Consider the following 22,453-nt stretch of genomic DNA (forward strand, 5'->3'; position numbering starts at 1 on the left):
GGTTTTCACTGCACAAGATGCCATTGATGGACTGGAGTCATGTGGATTATTTGTGGATTATTGTGATTTTTTTATTAGCTGTTTGGACTCTCATTCTGACGGCACCCATTCACTGCAGAGGACTGTTGGTGAGCAAGCAAAGTAACGCTAGATTTCTGCATATCTGTGCTGAAGAAGAACCAAATCTACATCTTGTATGGCCTAAGGGTGAGCAAATTTTCATTTTTGGGTGAACTACACTACTAATCAAAAGTTTTTGATGATTTTTAATGTTTTTTAAAGAAGTCTCTTCTGCTTACCAAGCCTGCGTTTTTTGATCCAAAGTACAGCAAAAAACAGTAAAATTCTAAAATATTTTTTACTGTTTAAAATAACTGTTTTCTATTTGACTATATTTTAAAATGTAATTTATTCCTGTGATCAAAGTTGAATTTTCAGCATCATTACTCCAGTCTTCAGTGTCAAATGATCCGTCAGAAATTGCTGTTCAAGAAACAGAAAGATTTCTATTTCAGATAAATGCTGTTCTTCTGAACTTTCTATTCATCAAAGAAACCTGAAAAAAATTCTACTCAGCTGTTTTCAACATAATAATAATAATACATTTTTTGGAGCAGCAAATCAGAATATTAGAATGATTTCTAAAGGATCATGTTACTGGAGTAATGATGCTAAAAATTCAACTTTGAAATCACAGGAATAAATTACAATTTAAAACATATTCAAATATAAAACAGTTATTTTAAAATAGTAAAAATATTTCAAAATTGTACTGTTTTTGCTGTACTTTGGAGCAAATAAATGCAGGCTTGGTGAGCAGAAGAGACTTACTGTTCAAAACCTTTTGACTGGTAGTGTATTCCAACAAACAAACTCTGAGGCACAGGAGATAAAATGTGAAATGTGATGAAAGAAAATTCATTTACATGTTAAAAAAAATGAGATTACATTCAAAGCTGATTAACTACTTCCTTAGCTTCCTAAGTTCACGTCAGATTTCACAAAGCTGGACATTTGAGGGAGTTCAATTTCAAAATATGTCCCAGTCTAAGACTAGACCACTCAAGAAATCCAACTGAAGCTTTGAGCTAATCCATAGTTTCAATCAAACTTAATGCACTAACTTATACTGGAGCCTATCAATGCCATATTTTCTGAATATGAACCAGCATTTCTGTTTTATTTTCATATGGCAATCACTAACGCCACATATTATGCTAGATTCTCTTAAAGTGCTGGATTTTGTAGATAAACCCACCGCAAAAAAATCATATTAGGAGATGTATTCCAACACGCAAAAACCTGGCAGCGTTCCTTACCAAATGCCTACAATTTAGAGGAAAGAGGTGATTTAGGTGCTCGCATATTTGGCAGCTGCACATCCAGTTCTCGCAAAGTTCATCGTCCAGAATCTTTTAGCATAAAATTTCTGCTAAATCTGAGGCATACATTCCTTAATAGATTTGATTAGGGTTGCGGCTTTCCCTGGAAATGCACATTCAATGCAAGCAGCACAAGTCAAAATCTATCAATCCGCTCATTTAGAAGACCAGAGGAGAAAAAGCCACAAGAGAGAAGACGAGTTCTCCACATTAAAAGAAAAGAACAACTTCTTCTCTTGATTTCAGTCTAACACTTCTTCACCCTCCCTCTTGCTCTTTCACTTTCCATAAAATAAATACACAAGACGCAGAATACTTTTTACATCTGTTGTAACTCAAAGTTCAAACAGGCTGCTAATCCCCAGTAACTCGACTCAGATTTCTCAAGCAGGCAGTGCATACTTCACTACATACTTCATAGCATTGGCACTGAGGGTTCTCACATCATAGACATCACTCTTCACTACCTCACAACTTTGACTGACTATATTCAAGAGCTGTTAAGTCCAAACTTGTTTAGATGAACTCATTAAGATGTATATTAACAATTTCTATGACTAATCTTTATTTAGACGGATGTAATTCATGACTCCTGACCATTAGCATCTGGTCTGTGTGTCTGTCCACCCTTAAGCAAGCATTGCGTCAGAAGAAAGGGGAAGCCCTGGTGTTCACGTCAGAGCTGGGACAACTTCTCCCGTTCACACCCCAACAATCACAGGCAAAACAACGTTAGAGAGGGTGTGCGTGGCTGAGAGAAAGAGCATTGAACTAAAGAACCAATAGATTGACAGATAAAGAAGGTGGTTTTAGTGTAATTACTACCAAGGTGGTGACACGTATAACCATGTTCCGAAAGGCTTTGGAAATCACAGGGGTTCCACAAAACTACAGCCTTGCATTCAGTAAGCGATAATTAGCTGTTCGGATGCACAGCAATGCCCCTCCTGTCGTTTCACTGGTGGATAAAGGGAGGCTTTTGCTTTCATGTAGTCATATGTGCCACACATTTAAAAGCACATTTGCTTTTTAAAGCCCCCCAAGGATATGTTTCCCTCAATAAATGGTTAACAGAAAAATGCATAACATCTGTACCTTCCCTGACGGGGACTTATAAAGTATTCTGTCTGTCTATTCGTCTGTCAGCTGTCACTCCCTCAGTGTAATGCAGATGCAAAACAATGTTTTTTTGTTGGAAAAAGTCACATCTATTTAAAACTAAAGTTAATTTTACTATAGTTAATTGTCCAAATTCAAAATATCTGTCTACCCGTCCGTCTGTATATCTATCTATCTATCTATCCATCTATCTACTCTGATACATACAGTATGTTATTATATTATCTATCAGTCCATATCTCCATCCATCCATCCATCCATCATGGAACCAAGCTAATAATAAGGTAAAAACATGGTACTTTCATGGTACTTTATATACAACATGGTATATGTACTCACATATATGGCACATCTATCTGTCTGTCTATCTATCTATCTATCATCGAAGCAAGGTAATTATAAGGTAAAAACATGGTAATTTCATAGTACTTTTATATACAACATGGTATATGTACTCACATATATGGCACATCCATCTATCTATCTATCTATCTATCTATCATCCATCTATCGTGGATGCAAGGTAACAATAAGGTGGAAACATGGTATTTTCATGGTACTTTTATATACATAATGGTATATGTATTCACATGTATTACATATCTATCTATTTATCTATCTAGGAACCAAGATAATAAGGTAAAAACACAGTACTTTCATAGTACATTTATATTCAACATGGTATATGTACTCACATATATGGCACATCCATCTATCTATCTATCTATCTATCTATCTATCTATCTATCTATCCATCTATCGTGGATGCAAGGTAACAATAAGTTTGAAACATGGTATTTTCATGGTACTTTTATATACATCATGGTATATGTATTCACATGTATTACATATCTATCTATCTATCTATCTAGGAACCAAGATAATAAGGTAATAACATGGTACTTTCATGGTACTTTTATATACATCATGGTAGCTGTACTCGCATTATCTATCTATCTATCTAGGAACAAAGGTAATAATAAAGTAATAATATGGTACTTTCATGGTATATTTATATACATCATGGTAAATGTACTAACATATATGGCACATCTATCCATCTATCTATCATAAAGTAAAAACATGGTACTTTCATGGTACTTTATCATATCATGGTAAATGTACTCACATATCTACCTATCTATCTATCAGTCATGGAACTAATGTAGTAATAAGGTAATAACATGGTACTTTCATGGTACTTTTATATACAACATGGTATATGTACTCACATCGATCGATCTATCTATCTATCGTGAACCAAGGTAATCGTAAAGTAATAACATGGTACTTTCATGGTACTTTTATATACATCATGGTAAATGTACTCACATATATGGCACATCTATCTATCTATCTATCTATCTATCTATCTATCTATCTATCTATCTATTTATCTATCATTTTAAGGTTAAACCAGTGTAACGGTATATGATACTTTATTGGCAACATGGCACATCTATCGTATTGCACAATACCGAATTGCCCACTTTCTCCCGTCATTAAGAATACGAGTGTGTAGACTGACTGGATGAATTGAAATGGTCATTACCTGTGTCTGCTCGCTGCTCTCGCCCCGTTTAAAGGCTGAGTTTGAGTCTGGGTCCCTGCGTACAGGTTATACCGCTGAGGATACGACGCGCTCCATACATCTCCAGACAAAACCAACACCAGCATCGATATCAAGAGAACTGCTCCATCCATCACAGCGCACGTCGTTCTGAAACGGTGTCTAACACTATAGAACTACTGAATTCTCTGTAACGGGTCTTTATTCCACCAGAAACTGCGTTTTCGCGGTGTTCTAGCGGAGTTTCTTTACACTCCCAGAAGTTCGTACTATCGATCCATTACGCGCTTCCTGAGCGCTGCTTCCAAAAGCGTCGGATAAATCTCTCAAATCGACGCGTAACGGCGCTTTCCCTCCTTTTGCGCTGATAAAACAATCTAAACTCCCTCTATCCTTCTTTTGAATGGTGTGTAATATTTGTCGGTACATCCAAACAAAGCAATCCAGAGGCTTCCTGAAATCTGGAGGAGTTTTCTTGGAAAGGAGATGCAGTGAGTTTGGAGTGAGGGGAGCCAGTGCGTTCTGACGCACTCTAACGTCCCCAACACACACACACTCGCTCTCTTTCTCTCTCTCCTCATCTCCCTCCCCTCTAGAAACCCTCCCTCCAGTGCACTGATGACAGAATCACAGCCATCTATGCTTAAAAAACCAACAGGAGCACGTGTGTGAATACTAGGGGTGATTATGAAATCTCGGTGACATACATTGGTGAGCAGCAGTGATTGAAACCATATGGCCTCTTGACAGTATGGCCGATGTCCAACATCTGATCTTTATTGTGGTTACTTTAGGTGAAGAGAGCAGCTTTTTGTGCTTTTGAGAGCCCTCTTCACAGAGTTCGACTTCCTTGTGCAATCGTTCTTGTAATAATTCATAGGTTCAGTTCGATTACACATGAAATCTACACATAAATTTACACATAAAATCCCAGAAAGAAAAGTCTCTCACAGAAATCTGTCAAAAAATCTGTCAAGAACATGTCCAGATCATATTTCACCTCCCCCAAAAATAAATAAATAAAATTTCAATCAGTTGAGTGTTATTAATGTTTTTAATATAAATTTCTATTTTTTCTATATAATATTTCAATTTGAAGTGATGTTATTTTGTTATTGTCATGACAATTAAACACTCTACTCCTTAATAGTGTAAAGCAAGGAAAATACATTTAAATTGCTAATTATTTATAAATCAAAGTTAATTTTCTGTCATGTAAGTTATACCAACTTTTTTTTCTCGCAATAAGAAAAAGTCAGAATTGCGAGATATAAAGTCAGAAAAGCTGTAATTATAAAATAAAAAGTCGCAATTACTTTTTTAATTTTTACCTTTTTAAAATTATCTTTTACATTTTTTTTGGTGAAAAAAAAAACTGAATTGCAAAATGTAAAGAATCCAATATATGAAATAAAAAGATAATCACAAAAAAAAGAATCCAATATATAATTCAATATATAAAATATATATAATATAAAAATAGTTGCCATATATTGTAATATCTCATATTACCAAAGAAAAAAAAAGTGAAAAAGTAAAGAATTCAATATTCAATATATAATTCAATATCTAAAATACATATATAATATAAAAATTGTTGGTATACGCCAACTTTTTATTACTATAAGAAAAGGTTAGAATTGTGATATATATAAAGTCAGAATTCAGAGTAACAAAAAAAAACAAAACAAAAAAAAAAACAGATTTGTGCAATGTAAAGAATTTAATAATCAATATATAATTCAATATATAAAATATACATAATATAAAAATAGTTGGCATATGCAACTTTTTATCACTATAAGAAAAGGTCAGAATTGTGATATATATAAATAAAGTCAGAATTCAGAGTCAGAATTCAGAGTCTTTTTAAAATGATCTTTAATTTCTTTGGTGAAAAAAAAAAAATTGCAAAATGTAGAGAATTCAATATTCAATAATATATATATATATATATATATATATATATATATATATATATATATATATATATACACACATATATACATATATATTATATAAAAATACTTGACATAAATTGTACCACCTTGTATTACCTTTTTCGAAATGTAAAGAATTCAATATTCAATATATAATTCAATACGCAAAATATTTATAATATAAAAATAGTTGGCATAAATTGTAATACCTGTATTACCTTTTACATTTTTAAGTTTTTTTTATTTACCTTTTACATTTTTAAAGAATTCAATATTCAATATATAAAATATATATAATATAAAAATATATATATATATTTTTTTATCACAATAAGAAAAAGTCAGAATTGTGATACATATACAAAGTCAGAATTCATAGTCAGAAAATCTGTAATTATAAAACAAAATGTCGCAATTATCTTTAAAATTACCTTTTAAATTTTTTGGGGGGAAAAAATAAAAAAAAGTAAAGAATTCAATACTCAATATATTATATTCATATATAATATTCAATATTTAAAAAATATATAAAATATTTATAAAATAATATACTATTACAACAACAAATCACAACATCTTCCTAACATATTTTTTATTTATACTTTTTATTTTATGTATTGATTACACAACGTACACAATGCATTTATATTATTTACATATTACTCAGTGTATTAACACATTACACAATGCAATGTTTTTGTGCTTAAATTTCATGAAAATATTGTTACAATAAAAAAACTTTTTTTTTTTTTTACCTACCTCGCCCCCCTTTTCTGACTCAACTGTAATGTTTATGCTGATTAGAGGATTTGCGTAGACAATTCAAAAATAGAGCTCATTTGCCGTAAATGTCAGCCAACTGTGTGCTATTTTAAAAAATGTTAATGGTCTCTATTTTAAAACAGATCTCAGATAAATGTTTAAAGAATGTTTCTCACTGGTTTATCTCTGAGAGATCTATCTTTTCCACTCCTTTGAAGCCCTACAGCTGTGAAAAACTATTTGTTACACTTTCCAAAAGTGGGATGGCTTTGGGCGAAAAAAAAAGGGAGAGAAAATAGCAAAGCAGCCTGCTGTTCTTCAATAGAGGAATGTAAACCAAACATCTGCGGTTTTAAAGACAATGACAAACTGCATCAAAAATCAGGAAACTGAATATACCCACATAGAGGAGCAAACTGTAATGCCTGTGACAGAAAGAGGTAAGAGGCAGATCTTTTCTGCTGTCATTCACAGATTGTGGGGACAGAATAAGGCGGAGATGTGAAGCATTTCAGTAATGCTCTCCGTTCAACCACAACCACCTGTAACGGTGCCCTGAGTTGACCTCAGGCACCAAACAGACCCCCAACTTGCCTAATTTACCACCTCCCAGCTCAGTCAAGCATGTTCAGACAAGAACTCAACACCAGGAGGTTTATATGCAAGGCATCAGCTGTAACAGATATTCAGAGAGTGGCATGCAGAGCTTCATATTAGATAAATAAACTGAAATGTATTTGGGAAATCCTGACCGTCTTTGTGCCAGCGTTACATCCGTTTTAACACGAATCCACAGTCAGTCTTTTGTCCTTGTCTGTCTGAACAATTCGACAGGCTTCTCACCAATAAAAAAAGCCCTGTTGTGCCTGAGGCCGGGAGCTGCAGCGTGGCAGAGGAGCTTTGAAGTGTCAATGAGGACAGGCTCAGCTGATGATATAGCCGGTTAACCTTAGTCAGGGAGCTCTGGTGAGATGCTGTGCGGTGGCAGCTCGCAGTTAAAGACTGTAATCATTAAACAGAAACACATGTTCCTTAAAGGGCAAATTATACTTGCTGAGCTCTTTTATCTAACCAATAAAAGTATACAGTTGCATGGCTGTTCAATTAAAAACAAATACCTTGCTCCAAAAAAAAAAAAAAAAAAAAAAAAATCACCACCTCCAGCACCAGTGCTGAAGTTTATTAGGATTATTACAATTCTAATGAAAATAATAATAATTAAAAAAAAAAAAAAAAACAGAAATTAAAATGATATTTCATTAACTGTATTAATTCCTTGAAATAAAATTTAATTATATAATTATATACATATACATATATATACATATATATATATATTGAATTATATATAATTTTCAAATATATATAAATATAATTTATTAAATTTTTATATATAATCTAAATATCTAAAAACATCTGAAAACAATTTAAAATTACTATATAAAAATTTAAGAATTTTAAATTTATTTACAATATAAATAAAAGTACATTTTATTTATTTTCTAATAACTACTTTATATTTATATTTTAATATTTATATATTTAATATTTAATTTAATATACTTTATATTTACAATTATTATTACATATAATTTTTAATATTATAAATGGTTATTTAAAAAAAAAATATATATATACACACACACACATATATATATATATATATATATATATATATATATATATATATATATATATATATATATATATATATACATATATACATACACACACACATATGCATATACATACATACATACATACACATATACATATACATATATGTATATATATATATATATATATATATATACATACATACATACATATATACATACATATATATATATATATATATATATATATATATATATATATACATATAAAAAAGTTAAATTTCATTCAATGTATTAATTCATTATACATAATATAATTATTAGTATTAAAATTTACATGTATACACTATATATATCATATATATTCATAGTCCCTAAATTTAAATTAAAATAAAAAAATATATATGAACTGTATTAATTAATTAAAATTAAATTATATATAATTATTAAATTATATATGCTTTTGATAATAAATCATAATTATAAACATATAAACACACCTTTTATAATATAATATAATATAATATAATACAATACATACACACATTTAAATGATATATTGACATTATCATTTGGAAAATGTGGCATCAACCCATCAACGCCAACTAACTAAAGTCTATACCTCAGCTACAACCTGTCACTTGCACCAGTAATCGACTGCACTTTAAGTTAAACACCACCAAAAACCTCAACTATGCCTGTAACTACCAAGAATTTCCCCCAACTTCTGCTCTGCAGTGCGACGACCAGACTTCATCACACCAAAACACTTGACCAAAACATTTTTGAGCACTACCAGCTGTGCTACATGACCAGGCACATGTGGAAAACCATGGCTGCCCTACACTTATACAGTCCCATCAACAGCTGTGTTTACAATGTAATTACGGGGGTCTCCCTCCCCTCCACCATCATCCCCTGCACCCTACCATTCCCCTCTGCTTCCCCAGTCCTTAACCGCTGTGGGCTGTTCATCTGGCGGCTGCCTCTGCTCTCCTCCACAGCCAGTCACCGCACAACCCAGCATCGGTTGATACCCTAAACCCCAGATGGGGATGAGTGCCTGCTCTACTGTAATCGCTATCACATATGATTCGCAGATCTGCTATTTAAATCACAAGACTTCACAGTCTTGAAGAAAATAACTGGCTACTGTTAGAAGCAATGGCCTCAGTGCACTGCTGAGGTACTGAACTTTTTTTTTTGTTTTATATCTCTTATGCTCACCAAGACTGCATTTAAATTACTAAAAATACAGTAAAATTGTGAAATATTATTACAATTTGAAATAACCACTTTCTGTTTGAATATATTTTTAAATGCAATTTATTCTTGTGATGCAAAGCTGAATTTTCAGCATCATTTCTCCAGTCTTCAGTGTCACATGATCCTTCAGAAATCATTCTAATATACTAGTTTGCTGCTCAAATAACATTTTTTATTATTTTGAATGATAAAAACAGTTGTGCTGCTTAATATTTTGGATATTTTACTCTTTTTCAGGACTCTTTAATGAATAGAAAGTTAAAAAAGAACAGCATTTATTTAAAATAGAAATCTAAAAATAGAAAAATTACACATTTTTAAAGGTGAAAAATACTGTAACTTCTGTTACATGTGTAAAGGATTTGAGAGTTTGCATAGATTTTGTTCCTCTGCTTTATAAAGGCTCAAAAATGAGTGAAAGAGCTCAAAATTAATTTCATCTAGCCAGAACGCATCCATCATTTTAATTTATCAGAATCTCCCAAATGTGTACAATCACCATAAACCACAGTATGTCACGAACACTGAGTTGCTTTTTCCCCACTTGTGAATCATCCATCACCGTGCAAAGTAATATTAAAATTCTTGGAAATCACTCTGTGTAATATGCAGAACTGTGGAAACTGTATCCTGTATATGTGGGGTTGCCACACCACAAAATCACCACAGCAACAGCCCACAAGGAGAACCGTAAAAGTGAAAATACAAAACAGATCATTAGTGCAAAATGATGCCAATGAGCTATTTTTTTTTCTGCTTGGACAAGTGAAACCAAATGACCATACTTCCTCAGAATTTCCTAGAAAATAGAGATAAGCTTACAGTGCAAAACTATGCAGAATCTCCCTGCTGGGCGTCTGCTTTATCTCAGTTTAGTCCACAAATGGAAAATCTGTATATTGCAGTGCATATATGCTATATGACCAAAAGTGTGTAGATAATAATAATCAGCACATGCATTTATCAGGATGCATATTAAGTTTTACACAAAAACATTTCCAAAAACATGTAAACTAAACTAAAATTTAAGACCAGTAATAATAATAATAATAATAACTTTAAAATAAATAAAATAAACAGAATTTAGGACAAGTAAGTTTTGCTTATAATAATAATAATAATAAACCTTATTTTATATAGCACCAAAAGAAGCGTTTACATAGTAAAAACAGACTTTGCAATAAATAAAATATGTAAAAAGAAAAGAAAAAAAAAACGAAAAAAGAAAATTTAGGACCAGTACGTTTTGCTAATAATAATAATAATAATAATAATAATAAGAAGAAAATGTATTTTATATAGCACCAAAAGAAGCTTCGCAAAGTGTTCTACATAGTAAAAACACTTTGCAATAAATAAAAAATGTGCCAGTGAAAATAAAATACAATAAAAAATAAAATAAAATAAAATAAAATAAAATAAAGTACTTGTAAGTTTTGCTAATAATAATAATAATAATAATAATAATAATAATACACTTTATTTTATATAGCATCAGACTGAATATTTAATATTAACAATGTGGCAGTGAAAATAAAATAAAATAAAATAATAAAATAATATAGGACTAGTACGATTTGCTAATAATAATAAACCTCTTTTTTATATAGCACCAAAAAGCTTTTTAAAGTGTTTTACAGTAAAACAGACTTTGCAATAAATAAATAAATAAATAATGTGCCAGTGAAAATAAAAATTCATACAGTGCATGTACTAAATGTAACCGTTAAATAAATAAACAATAAGTAAGTGAGTATGTTAGTTTTTAGGTAAGATTTAAAAATAACAAATGACTGTGCCTCACAAATATCTACAGGAAGTAAATTTCACTTATAAATACTGAGTAAATTTTTTACCTGTGAAAACAATGAAATACACCTTAAGTACTGAATAAATTTAAAGGGGTCATCGGATGCCCATTTTCCACAAGTTGATATGATTCTTTAGGGTCTTAATGAAAAGTCTGTAATATACTTTGGTTAAAAATTCTCAGTGGTTGTGTAAAACAACACCCTTTTTACCTTGCCAAAATCAGCTCTGCAAAAATCATTCTGTTCTGGTCGAGGCTGCTTTAAATGTTAATGAGCTCTGCTCGCCCCGCCCCTCTCTTCTCTCTGTGGAGTGACGAGCCTGTTTACTTTAGCCGCATTTAGCCGCTAAACTTGCTAACTAGCACTTTATTAGGAAACATAATCACAAAGATTCATAAAAAAACCCCTTATACTCACTTCTGCTGTAGGTGAAGCTGGATCACGAATGATTTGCGTGAACATAGACGGATATATGTAGATCGGGAGGCGCATTCCCTTCACAAACAAACATAATCCACTGCATCTTCAGCGGCTCAGATGTTGGAAGTACATGACGACCACTGCGTTCATTATTACATCCAGCAACACAACACCTCAATCGCACAGTCGGAGATATTCTTGTCTAACTTACATCTCTGCTCCAGCATTGAAACAATGGAGGTCGGACTGTTACAGCTGATTTAAGGTGGGTCTGAGGTAAGACGCTCACGTCAATCAACTATCGTGGGAGCAACCATCTGAGAATGGCTCAGTTTGAAAAAGGAGATATTATTTCTACAGATTAATTAAAAACCACTGCATGGATTTTTTATCATTATAGGGTAGATGTGTACATACACTGCCAACACACATTAATGTTCAAACAACATGTAAAAGTGAACTTTGCATCCGATGACCCCTTTAAGTAAAAATTTGAGTAGATCAATAATTTATTTGATACCATGACCATTTACCATGGTAAATGAAATTTTATTTACTCAAATATTTGAGCAAGCTAACTTAAAAAACAGTATTTAAGAGTAATGTGAAATAACAGCTATGATCTAGCAATAGGACACACACGCTAACCAAACAACAACATAACAAACCACTATAAATCCTAACATACACTAATAGATCTTTTCGTATTTTAATTTTGTGCAAACACACACAAAATATTTCATCATTTACTCTTCTTACGCACTTCATATCAAAGCATGCTGGGAAAATCAGACTTTCCTCCCATTAATAGGCAGTGGGTCCTCCCTAACAGTTTCCACCCTTCTAGGAAGGCTTTCTACAAGGTGTTGGAACATGTCTGTGGGGATTTGCTCTCATTCAGGCACAAGCTAGTGTGTAATTTCTGCCATAACATCACCAAACAGAAATGTAACCTAGTTTACTTATAGCTGTCTCTGCACATTAAGCTGGGACATTTTAGAAATGACATACTCTACCTTGAAGTGCCAAAATACCTTTATGATTGTTCCTTCACTCTTCATTTACAAGCAACCAATTTTTTGCCATTTTCTGAATAAAACTTTGATCAGACACTTCCTTCAGAATTCCTACAACAGCAAAACACAAGATGAAAGATCCCAAAACAGCAGCGTCAACAATTCACACTGAGTGAGGACTTGTGTTTAGAGCCACACAAAAATACGTTCCAGAGCAGCTGGGAATGTTACAGACGGTTCAGATTTAGGCTGGGATTTTAGTATACGGACAGCACGTGATTCGGAAACAGTTAGCCGTGTGCTCGCTCGCTTTCTCTGTCTCTCAATCCCTCTGTAATGCACTTTTGTGAAAGTAAAACAAAAGCCCACCCATGCATTCCAATTAAAGCTAACTATTGTTTTATAGCTGCGCCTCTAGGATCAGGCCACACATTTACCAGTGTGTGTCACATCCACACAGGCTGTGCCTAGGTAAATAAATGACTAAATGCTTGGAAACTGATTACAGAGCACAAATTACAGACAATAAGCAGCACCGCAGCAGCCAAGACATATTGTGGATCCCAGAGGAAAATGTTTTCATTCAAGCATTAACATCGTCTCAGATGTCGCTCCGAAAAGGGAGACTTAAGTATAGATACAAGAGAGGCAATTGTTGACATACAGTAAAATTATAGAGCTGCAAAATTAAAGTGGATAGCATAGTCCACTTTCTTCCTTTCATATTCAAATTTGACTTTTGATTGAATAGTATTCTGGAAATTCTGAACACAGCTTGAGACGTTGTAGAGATCTCTTAAAGGGATAGTTCACACAAAAATAAAAGTTCTGTCATTAATTACTCACCCTCATGTTGTTACAAACTTGTAAGACCTTCATTCATCTTCGGAACACAAATCAAGACATTTTTGATGAAATCTGAAATCTTTCTGACCCTGCATAGACAGCAATGTAACTGTAATGTTCGCAGGCCCAGAATAGTATTAAGGACATAGGAGGAAGATAATTGTTAAAGTCGTTTTTCATTTGTTTTGTTTTCTTTGTGCACAAAAAGTATTGTCATAGTTTTGTACAATTATGGTTAAACCACTGATGACACATGGACTATTTAATCAATGTCCTTACTACCTTTCTAGACCTTGAATGTGTCAGTTGCGTTGTTGTCTATGCAGGGTCTGAAAGTTCTCGGATTTCATCAAAAATATCTTAATTTGTGTTCCGAAGATGAACAAAGGTCTTACGGGTTTGGACCGACATGAGGGTGAGTAATTAATGACAGAACTTTCATTTTTGTGTGAACTATCCCTCTAAGAGATCTCAACAACGTCTCAAGCTGTGTTCAGTCTCTAAAAAGCAAACAAAAAAACGAATTTCTGTCTGAGGGGAAATAAGTCTATTAAAAAGATTACAATATATGTTTAATGGTCTTTGAAGTCTTCCTTTTTTTGAGAAAGAATACAAAAAATAAAAAAATAAAATAAAATAAAATAAATAATAAAAATAAATAAACAATTTGCAATGTATTACAAATTAATTGTATTTAGCATTTGTAGCATTTCTATTGCTAATTTATATTTTTTAAATGAGCAGTACAAGTTTAAATGAGCTAATTTAAATAAAATAAAAAAATGCATTTAATGTATTATTAGCTAATACATTGAACACATTGAAAATGTAATTAATTATCATGAGAAAATGATCAAATAAAATAAAATACAATTAAATAAAATGAAAAAATAAAATCAATAAAATAATTTTTTTAAAAATTAAAATAAAAACGAGAAAATCACAAATCCTAATGTTCCTAAAGTATGTTTCATTTTCTTTAATATTATGTTTTATGTTTTGTGGTGAACCATGACTGACATGTTTTCATGTGCAACTTTGCACTGTATAATAAATGCATCTGATTATAATGTATCTGTTTAACGTATCTGGAAATAAGTCTATTAAAAAGTTTATAATGTATGTTTAATGTTCTTTGAAGTAGGTCTTCATTTTCTTAGGAAAGAATACAATAAATAAATAAATAAATAAATAAATAAATACATAAACACGTTTGTAATGTATTAATGTATTGTAATGTATTACATTTGTATATATATATATTTGTATATATATACATATATACATATATACATATATATATTTAATACATTTAATCTCCATTCAATCTCATTGTTCCCTGCCAACAATAAATGAGATATCTACGGAAGCCCGTTTCTGCCAATAAATTAAAAAAAACGTAATTGCAACTTTTTCTCTCACAATTCAAACTTTTTTTTTTAAATCGCAATTTCGAGTTTAGACCATGCAATTCTGACTTTTTTCTCACGTCCTGCAATTCTGAGAAAAAAGGTCAGAATTGCAAGTTTGTATCACAATTCTAAGGAAAAACAGTCAGAATTACAAGATGTGAACTCACAATTGCGAGAAAAAAAGTCTGAATTGTGAGATAAGTCGCAGTTATCTTTTTTTTATTTAGTGGTGGAAATGGGCTGCCATAGATATTAAAGAGAACACATTAGTGATATTTTCTTTCCAACAACAAAATACTGCAAAAAAAAAAAAAAAACAGTACTGGTAACAAGACACCAAAACTTCTTATAATTGTGTTTTTTTGCATGCCAGATTTCGTCTTCTGATACAATTTGGTTTGTAATGGAATCAAATAACATCAGCTTGACTTGCCAAGAATTTTACGACTTCCAAATACAGGCTTACGCCACACACGAAACTTTAATCTGCGATTTTCCCAAAGACTTCCTTACTCCAATTACAGGGAAGTGTCTTTACCTCGAGGGCTCTGTGATAAAATCCACAGAGGGCCGGACACCGCGACCTCGCGGTCACAGGTCACTTGTGTGCACCAGACTTTGCGCGAACAGCTCAACTTTATACGTTCCTCATGAACACCTACAAAACTGCTGACAATTTGTCTAAATCCTCTAATTCATTATCGGTAAATGATACACATTCACTTAAAGCCAAAACGCATTATGCTTGAAAACTATTTTCACTTCTGAACCCCACACACAGCTTCTTTTACTCACAGAAATTCTTGAAACTCACTTTTTCCAGGTAACTATAATCTTGACTATAATTAATTGCTGACAAACTCTCCTAGTAGAAACTCTGAGAGCAATTTGGTGAGTGTAACACGATCACAGGACTGGAAGATCCATGATTTGTGTGGTGATTATTCAGACACCACATTCAGAAGTGTGTTATGTTCCAGTAATTATCACGTAGGTGTAAATATCATACTTCTGATGACCAGCAGATGTTTTAAATTATAATGGAATGTTTTGTTCGACAGTATGGAAAATGGAAGCACTTTTAAAATCAAATCCAGTTGAATTTTTTTGCCACCAAAGGTGTTGGCTGATATTTGAACAGCATATGAAGACCAAAAAAACATTTTTATTTTTCTGTTGTACAACTGAACAAGACTAGTGATTAACTGTTTTGAAACCACTGGCCAAATCATATTTAAACACACACACAATTATACCCTTTGAAGTTGGTGCTGCAATCTCAACTTTCTAAACTCATATTTATGAATTCCCAGTGACGCTACCTCTACTATGTCAACCGTGTAACCAAAGAGTAATGGGACCTCTGCTGCACGTTCCAGAAACCTAAAACAAATATAGTTAATCAATCCAATGTGACAAGCTAGACCTGATGCAAAATATTACCCAGTCTTATTATTCAACATTTTTTGAAGTCCATCCCATATTAGGATTAACCCATTGTTGTTTTAGGCTTTCTGACAGCACATATGAATTTCAGGAGAGCGGCTTGCAGGGCTTAAATGATTGAACTTAGATGTGCGTGTCATATTCAGTGGCGCGTTGCGATACGTTATCAGTGGAAAACGTGCAACCAGAGAGGGCAGAGGATTTATAGAGCTGATTTATAGGTCTCTCACCTGCTCCCAGTCACAAGCCTTTAGGGATGTAGGTTAACAATGCAGATGAAGGGAATGGAAATTCACCACATTCTTCAACAAGTTACTCCCAATTGACTTTTGGAGAAAAAAGCTGAAAGGCACTGTTAAATAAGGTCCTCATTTACCCTTTAGATTCACTGCATATATACCAGGGTTGCTAGGTTTTCACCACAAAACCTGCCCAATTGCTAGCCCTAAACTAGCCCAATCACATTTCAAGGGGGGTTCTCCATTAGAAACCGCATTTCGGGGTGTAAAATACACGTAAAATCGCATTCAAAGGGCTAAATGTGACATTATTGGGGTTGTTTCAACCTGCAGACATCAAAATAGACAAACAAACAAAAAAAAAAATGCAGACTTGGCTTATAAACGCTGATAAATATTGCTGGTCAAAATTTTGGAATAACTATGATTTTTTTTACATGTTTTTTTAAATAAGTCTCTTCTTTTCAACAAGAAATGCTGAATCTATTTGGTCTAAAAAACAAAAAGTGAAAACAGTAACATGGTAGTAGCTTTCTGTTTTACTATGTTAAAACGTAATTTATTCCTGTGATGCAAAGCTGAATTTTCAGCATCATTACTCCAGTCTTCAGTGTCACATGATCCTTCAGAAATCATTTTGATATGTTGATTCTGTGCTCAAAAAAACATTTCTTCTTATCAATGTTGAAAACAGCTTTGCTGCTTAATAATTTTGTGGAAACTAGGTTACACTACCATTCAAAGTTTCCAAGTACATCAAAGAAACAAAGAGAAATGAGGCAAAAAGCCTGGAAAGTTACTGTGTCTTCTGATAGTTAAATGTTTTAGCTCTCTGGATGTTTATTTTCCTGTCTCTGACAGTCTGCCCAGCAGATTCAGTCACCAGAGCGGTTGTGAGGGATGAGGAACAAGACTCTCTTTCTGCTTACGTGTTAAATTTGAAGGTAAAACCTTTGGTAACGTCGGCTAACCTTCCTTTGTGCCGTACAGCTGTGGACTTCGACAGCAGTTGATCCCTGAAATGGGCCTGGAGAATCTCTTTTGGAAAACAGTAGGAGGATTAAATAATAAGCCATAGGTGCTAATCTGAGCTGTATTGTCTGAGGAGGCCCATAGCCAAGATATTGCTCACTACTATATGTAACTTCACCAGTTCCTGTGTGTTTATATAGGCTGAGTTACCAGTTGCTTCTGTAAGAGCATCATTCCTCTTATACTTACATTAAAGGGTGACATGTGACCCTGGACCACAAAACCAGTCATAAGGATCCATTTTTTTATTTAGATTTATATATTATCTGAAAGCTGAATTAATACGTTTTCGATTGATGTATGGTTTGTTAGGATAGGATAATATTTGTTAGAGATACAACTATTCGAAAATCGGGAATCTGAGGGTGCAAAAAAAAAAAAGAAGCATATTACTAATCAAAAATTAAGTTTTGATATATTTACGATAGGAAATTTACAAAATATATTCATGGATATTTACTTCGTATCCTAATGATTTTTGGTATAAAAGAAAAATCAGTTTTGACCCATACATTGTATTGTTGCTATTGCTACAAATATAATCGTGCTACATATGACTGGTTTTGCGGTCCGGGGTCACATATCATGAAAATGACTTTTTCCGTGTTTTAGTGCTATAATCGGGTCCTCAGTGCATTTACCAACCAAGAAATGGTTTAAAAAAAAAAAAGAAAAGGACAACACAGTACATTTTTTGGTAAGCCTGTTTCTGCAAGCATGTGAAAAAATGAGCTGCTCAAATTTCGCTCCCCGTGATGTATAAAGGAGATCTTATTACAATATTACCGCCTCTTAATCTGCACATTTCCACCCACAGTGCCCTCATTTTGTTTTTGCAAGCAACAATGGTTTACCAGTTCTAACGCCATGGAAAAAGTTTGTGCAAAGCATGCTAACTGTTCTATCTTTGACTGCACAGACGAGCACAGAACACTATTTACAGTCTCAGCCTCAGAGGAGACGAGAGAGTAGTGGATTTATTGATTTATTTACTGTATATTTCACAGATCTAAAATAAACATGCATGTCTTTTCGAGCTGTTAACCTTCACAGATACTGTGAACTGTTTTTGTAACTCTTGACAATTTAAGCACAATAAGACATGAAAGAGAACTTAGTTTAGTACTCACATGCCGGATGTGTGCATTCAGAAAACCCTATATCAGAAGTTTAAACTGGCTTTAAACTCATGATTTCACCACAATAGACATGATGATCAAAACCAAACAGATGTTTTTGCAGAGTATCTGAGGTATGAGCTGTTCTGGAAAAGGGGGCGGGGAGCAGCAGCTCATTTGCATTTAAAGAGACATGCATGACAACAGTGCGTTTCTGCTTCCACTCAAAATAGACATTTTCAAAATTATATAATAAATGACCTGTAAGGGTATTTTGAGCTAAAACTTCACAGACGCATTCTGGGGACACATGAGACTTATATTACATATTATTACATATCATATTAGGGCATGATAGGTCTTCTTTAAATCACTAACATGACAAAAAAGACTAATAATATTACAAAGAGTTTCATTACAAATAAATGCTTTTCTTTTAAACTTTAAATTCAAAGAATCCTAAAAAATATATTATGATTTTCACAAAAATATTAAGTAGCACCACTGTTTTACAGATAATAAGAAATAAGCAGCAAATAAGCATATCAGAATGATTTCTGAAGGATCATGTGACACTAAAGACTGGAGTAATGATGCTGAAAATTTAGCTTTGGGTCACAGGAATAAATTTCACCTTAATAAAATATTCAAAAAGAAAAGAGTTATTTTAAATTGTAATAATATAACAATTTTTGGATCAAGTACATGCAGCCATTGTGAGACTTCTTTCAAAAACAAAAACTCTTACTGACACCAAACTTTTGAACTATGTCTATACACTCAAAAATGCATTTAAAGTCCACCTGTAGTGAAAATCAAGATTTTTTGTTTATTTGTCTATGTGGTGTTTTTAATGTAGTGGAGCACGGGGCTCTGGCTGGTGTGTCTGTATGGGGGCGGGGCTAATTTGCATATTCATGATCCGCGTATAGTAAATGAGGCAAGGGGCTTTAAGTCTTTTACAGATTTATGCAATTTAATTAATAGTAAAAATCCATCAAATTGAATTAAATAATCCTTACATACTTTGTCTGAATAATTAAAAATCCTCAATAAATTATTCAATTTAAAATACGTAGAGATCATTCAATTCAAACTGATGGAACACTTTTTGTGTAATATGTATCAGAGGGTCAGTGAACAGACTGTGGGTGGTCCATGATTGAAGCAGAGACTGTTTATTGCCAACAATATGAATAATTATGTAGTTTATATAATTCAAGGATTCTGAGGTATTACATCAGCTTATATCTCAACAACGGTGATTTGTCCAAATGCATTATTATTCATTATCCAACAATTCAGTGTGATTCAAACCATGACAGCATTAATTTCCATAAACAAACTCCTCTACTTCATCTGTTTGTTTTGCCAATATCAGGATAACATCATGACCATGTGACCTAGATCAGGATAAATATACAATGGCACAAGAGTCTGGCCTTTCATGACTGACAGCGCATACTGTGGCCTGTTTTAATAAAGGCTTTCTTTATATGCCCATTACAGAGGACCACAGCTGGAGTTCTGAAGGCAGTGCCATTTTATTGGACATCTCCAAGCATGTTTCAACTCAACAGCCCTGCTTCAACATGCTGCAGTTCTCTAATAAGATGCTGGTCTAATTCAACAGGTTATATCAGCAGTCCGCTGTGTGGCTTGTTTTTATGACACACTTTAAGATGGTTTCCGTGCAGTAGGTGGCCCTCATAGCTTTCTGGGTTTGTAGAGGCACAGTATGAGGAAGAATAAATGAAAACACAGATTAATAACCCTTAACCCTCGAAAAGACAAAGCAGGCCTACATTTACTTCAAAGTGAAATATTCCATGTCAGTGTATTTCCAAATTAAGTGGTCAAACATATCAGTCTTTGCAAGGCCAGGTCATATTTTATTCCAAAATTAAACCAAATAAGAAATTTTTAATTATTTACAAATCTTAATAGTTCTAAAACATGCTTCATTTAATAATGCAAAATATTATTTATTATTAATTATTTTGCATCCAATGCATCTGCACTGTAAAAAAAAAAAAAAAAAAAAAAATCAATCTTTTTTTTTTTTTTTTTTTTTTTACATATAAACACTTTGCAATAATGCAAATAAGCAATAAGCATTGTCACCTTATTTTAATGAGTTGGGCAATTTTTTGTTATAATGCAAAAATAAAATTTGTAAAGCATTTTTGCATCATGTTATAATGTTTGTACCGCTTTAAATTTAAATTAAAAAAATTATTATTAATACCTTGAGAAATGATGAGAATGTAATAAATTATGAAAAAAAGATAAAAATAAAAATAGTAAAAAAGAAAATGACAAATCTTAATATTCCTAAAATATGCTTAATTTATGCAAAATATTTTCTTTTGATTTTGGGGTGAACTATGACCTGAACATGTTTAATGTTCATTTTGCCTAATTTTTCATTTTATTATAAATTCATCTGCACTGCAAAAAGATTTTTCTTATAAACACTTTTTGATTAGCACCCTATTTTAGCAATTCTTATTATTTTTATGCAAAAATAAAATAAATAAAATAAAATAATTTGTAAAGCACTTATACATATTTATTGTACTGCTTTTACTTTAAATAAAGAAAATGATTTAAAATATTTCATATAACCAATAATGGGAAAAAATGCTAACAATAAAATAAAAAGAAAAAGAAAATGGTTCTAAAATATATTTCATTTATTGACACAAAATATTATGTATTAATACTTCAGAGAATTGATGTGTATGTTATCAATAATGAAAAAAAAAAATATATATATATAAATATATATAAATTGTCCTAAAAATGGTCCTAAAATATGCTTCTGTTATTTATGCAAAATATTACATTTTTATTTTTGATTTTGGGGTGATCTATAACCTGAACGTTTTAATGTTTTCATTTCATTATAAAGGAATGTGCACTGTAAAAGATTTTTCAAAGTTGTAAGTAAAACATGATAGTATGTTTTACGAGAAAATTCTATTTTAGTCTCTCTACTTTTAAATTTCATGTTTAATTCGATGTTACTTCTTTGTAGTTACTTGTGAAATTTAGTATGAATTCCATTTTTTAACAGTATCCTGATTGTGCAACTGCCTTGTGTCAGCAGAATAAATATATAATTAAATAATTATATTTGGGTGAGAGATGACCTACAAACTGCTCCTTCAATCCTGTGATTAATTACAGGATGTATTTCCAAGGTAATTGATATCTAGAGCAAACAAGCAAACACGGCGGCCATGGCCAGCGACCAGCACACAATGAGAGCACGTTTCTTGGCCTGACTCAGCGGATCTGACAAAGATGGGAGGAGGATCTTACCCCCACCCCTGACATGGATACGGAATAAACAAAACAAGCACGTTCTCTGGTTTTTCACTACCCAGAATACCCACAAACATGTAGTTCCTGTTGGTTGCCTGTAGCCCAGAGGGGGTCCATGTCCTTACTGC

At 32.5% G+C, this 22,453-nt stretch overlaps 1 protein-coding gene across 2 annotated transcripts in view; it reads right to left on the reverse strand.

Annotated features, from left to right (window-relative positions):
- emilin1b (elastin microfibril interfacer 1b) overlaps positions 1-22,453 on the reverse strand; it is a 91,878-nt gene that overhangs the window by 25,592 nt on the left and 43,833 nt on the right. The window contains exon 1 of one of the 2 annotated variants that reach the window (XM_051133320.1): positions 4,054-4,619. The exons of the other annotated variant lie outside the window; for it this stretch is intronic. Coding sequence (XP_050989277.1) covers positions 4,054-4,205 — 152 coding nt within the window. The 5' untranslated portion in view covers positions 4,206-4,619. Of the gene's footprint in view, positions 1-4,053; positions 4,620-22,453 lie in introns of those variants that run through there. 2 annotated transcript variants of the gene reach the window in all.

Source organism: Labeo rohita, chromosome 17 (assembly GCF_022985175.1).
Source record: "Labeo rohita strain BAU-BD-2019 chromosome 17, IGBB_LRoh.1.0, whole genome shotgun sequence".
NCBI classification, from domain to species: Eukaryota; Metazoa; Chordata; class Actinopteri; order Cypriniformes; family Cyprinidae; genus Labeo; species Labeo rohita.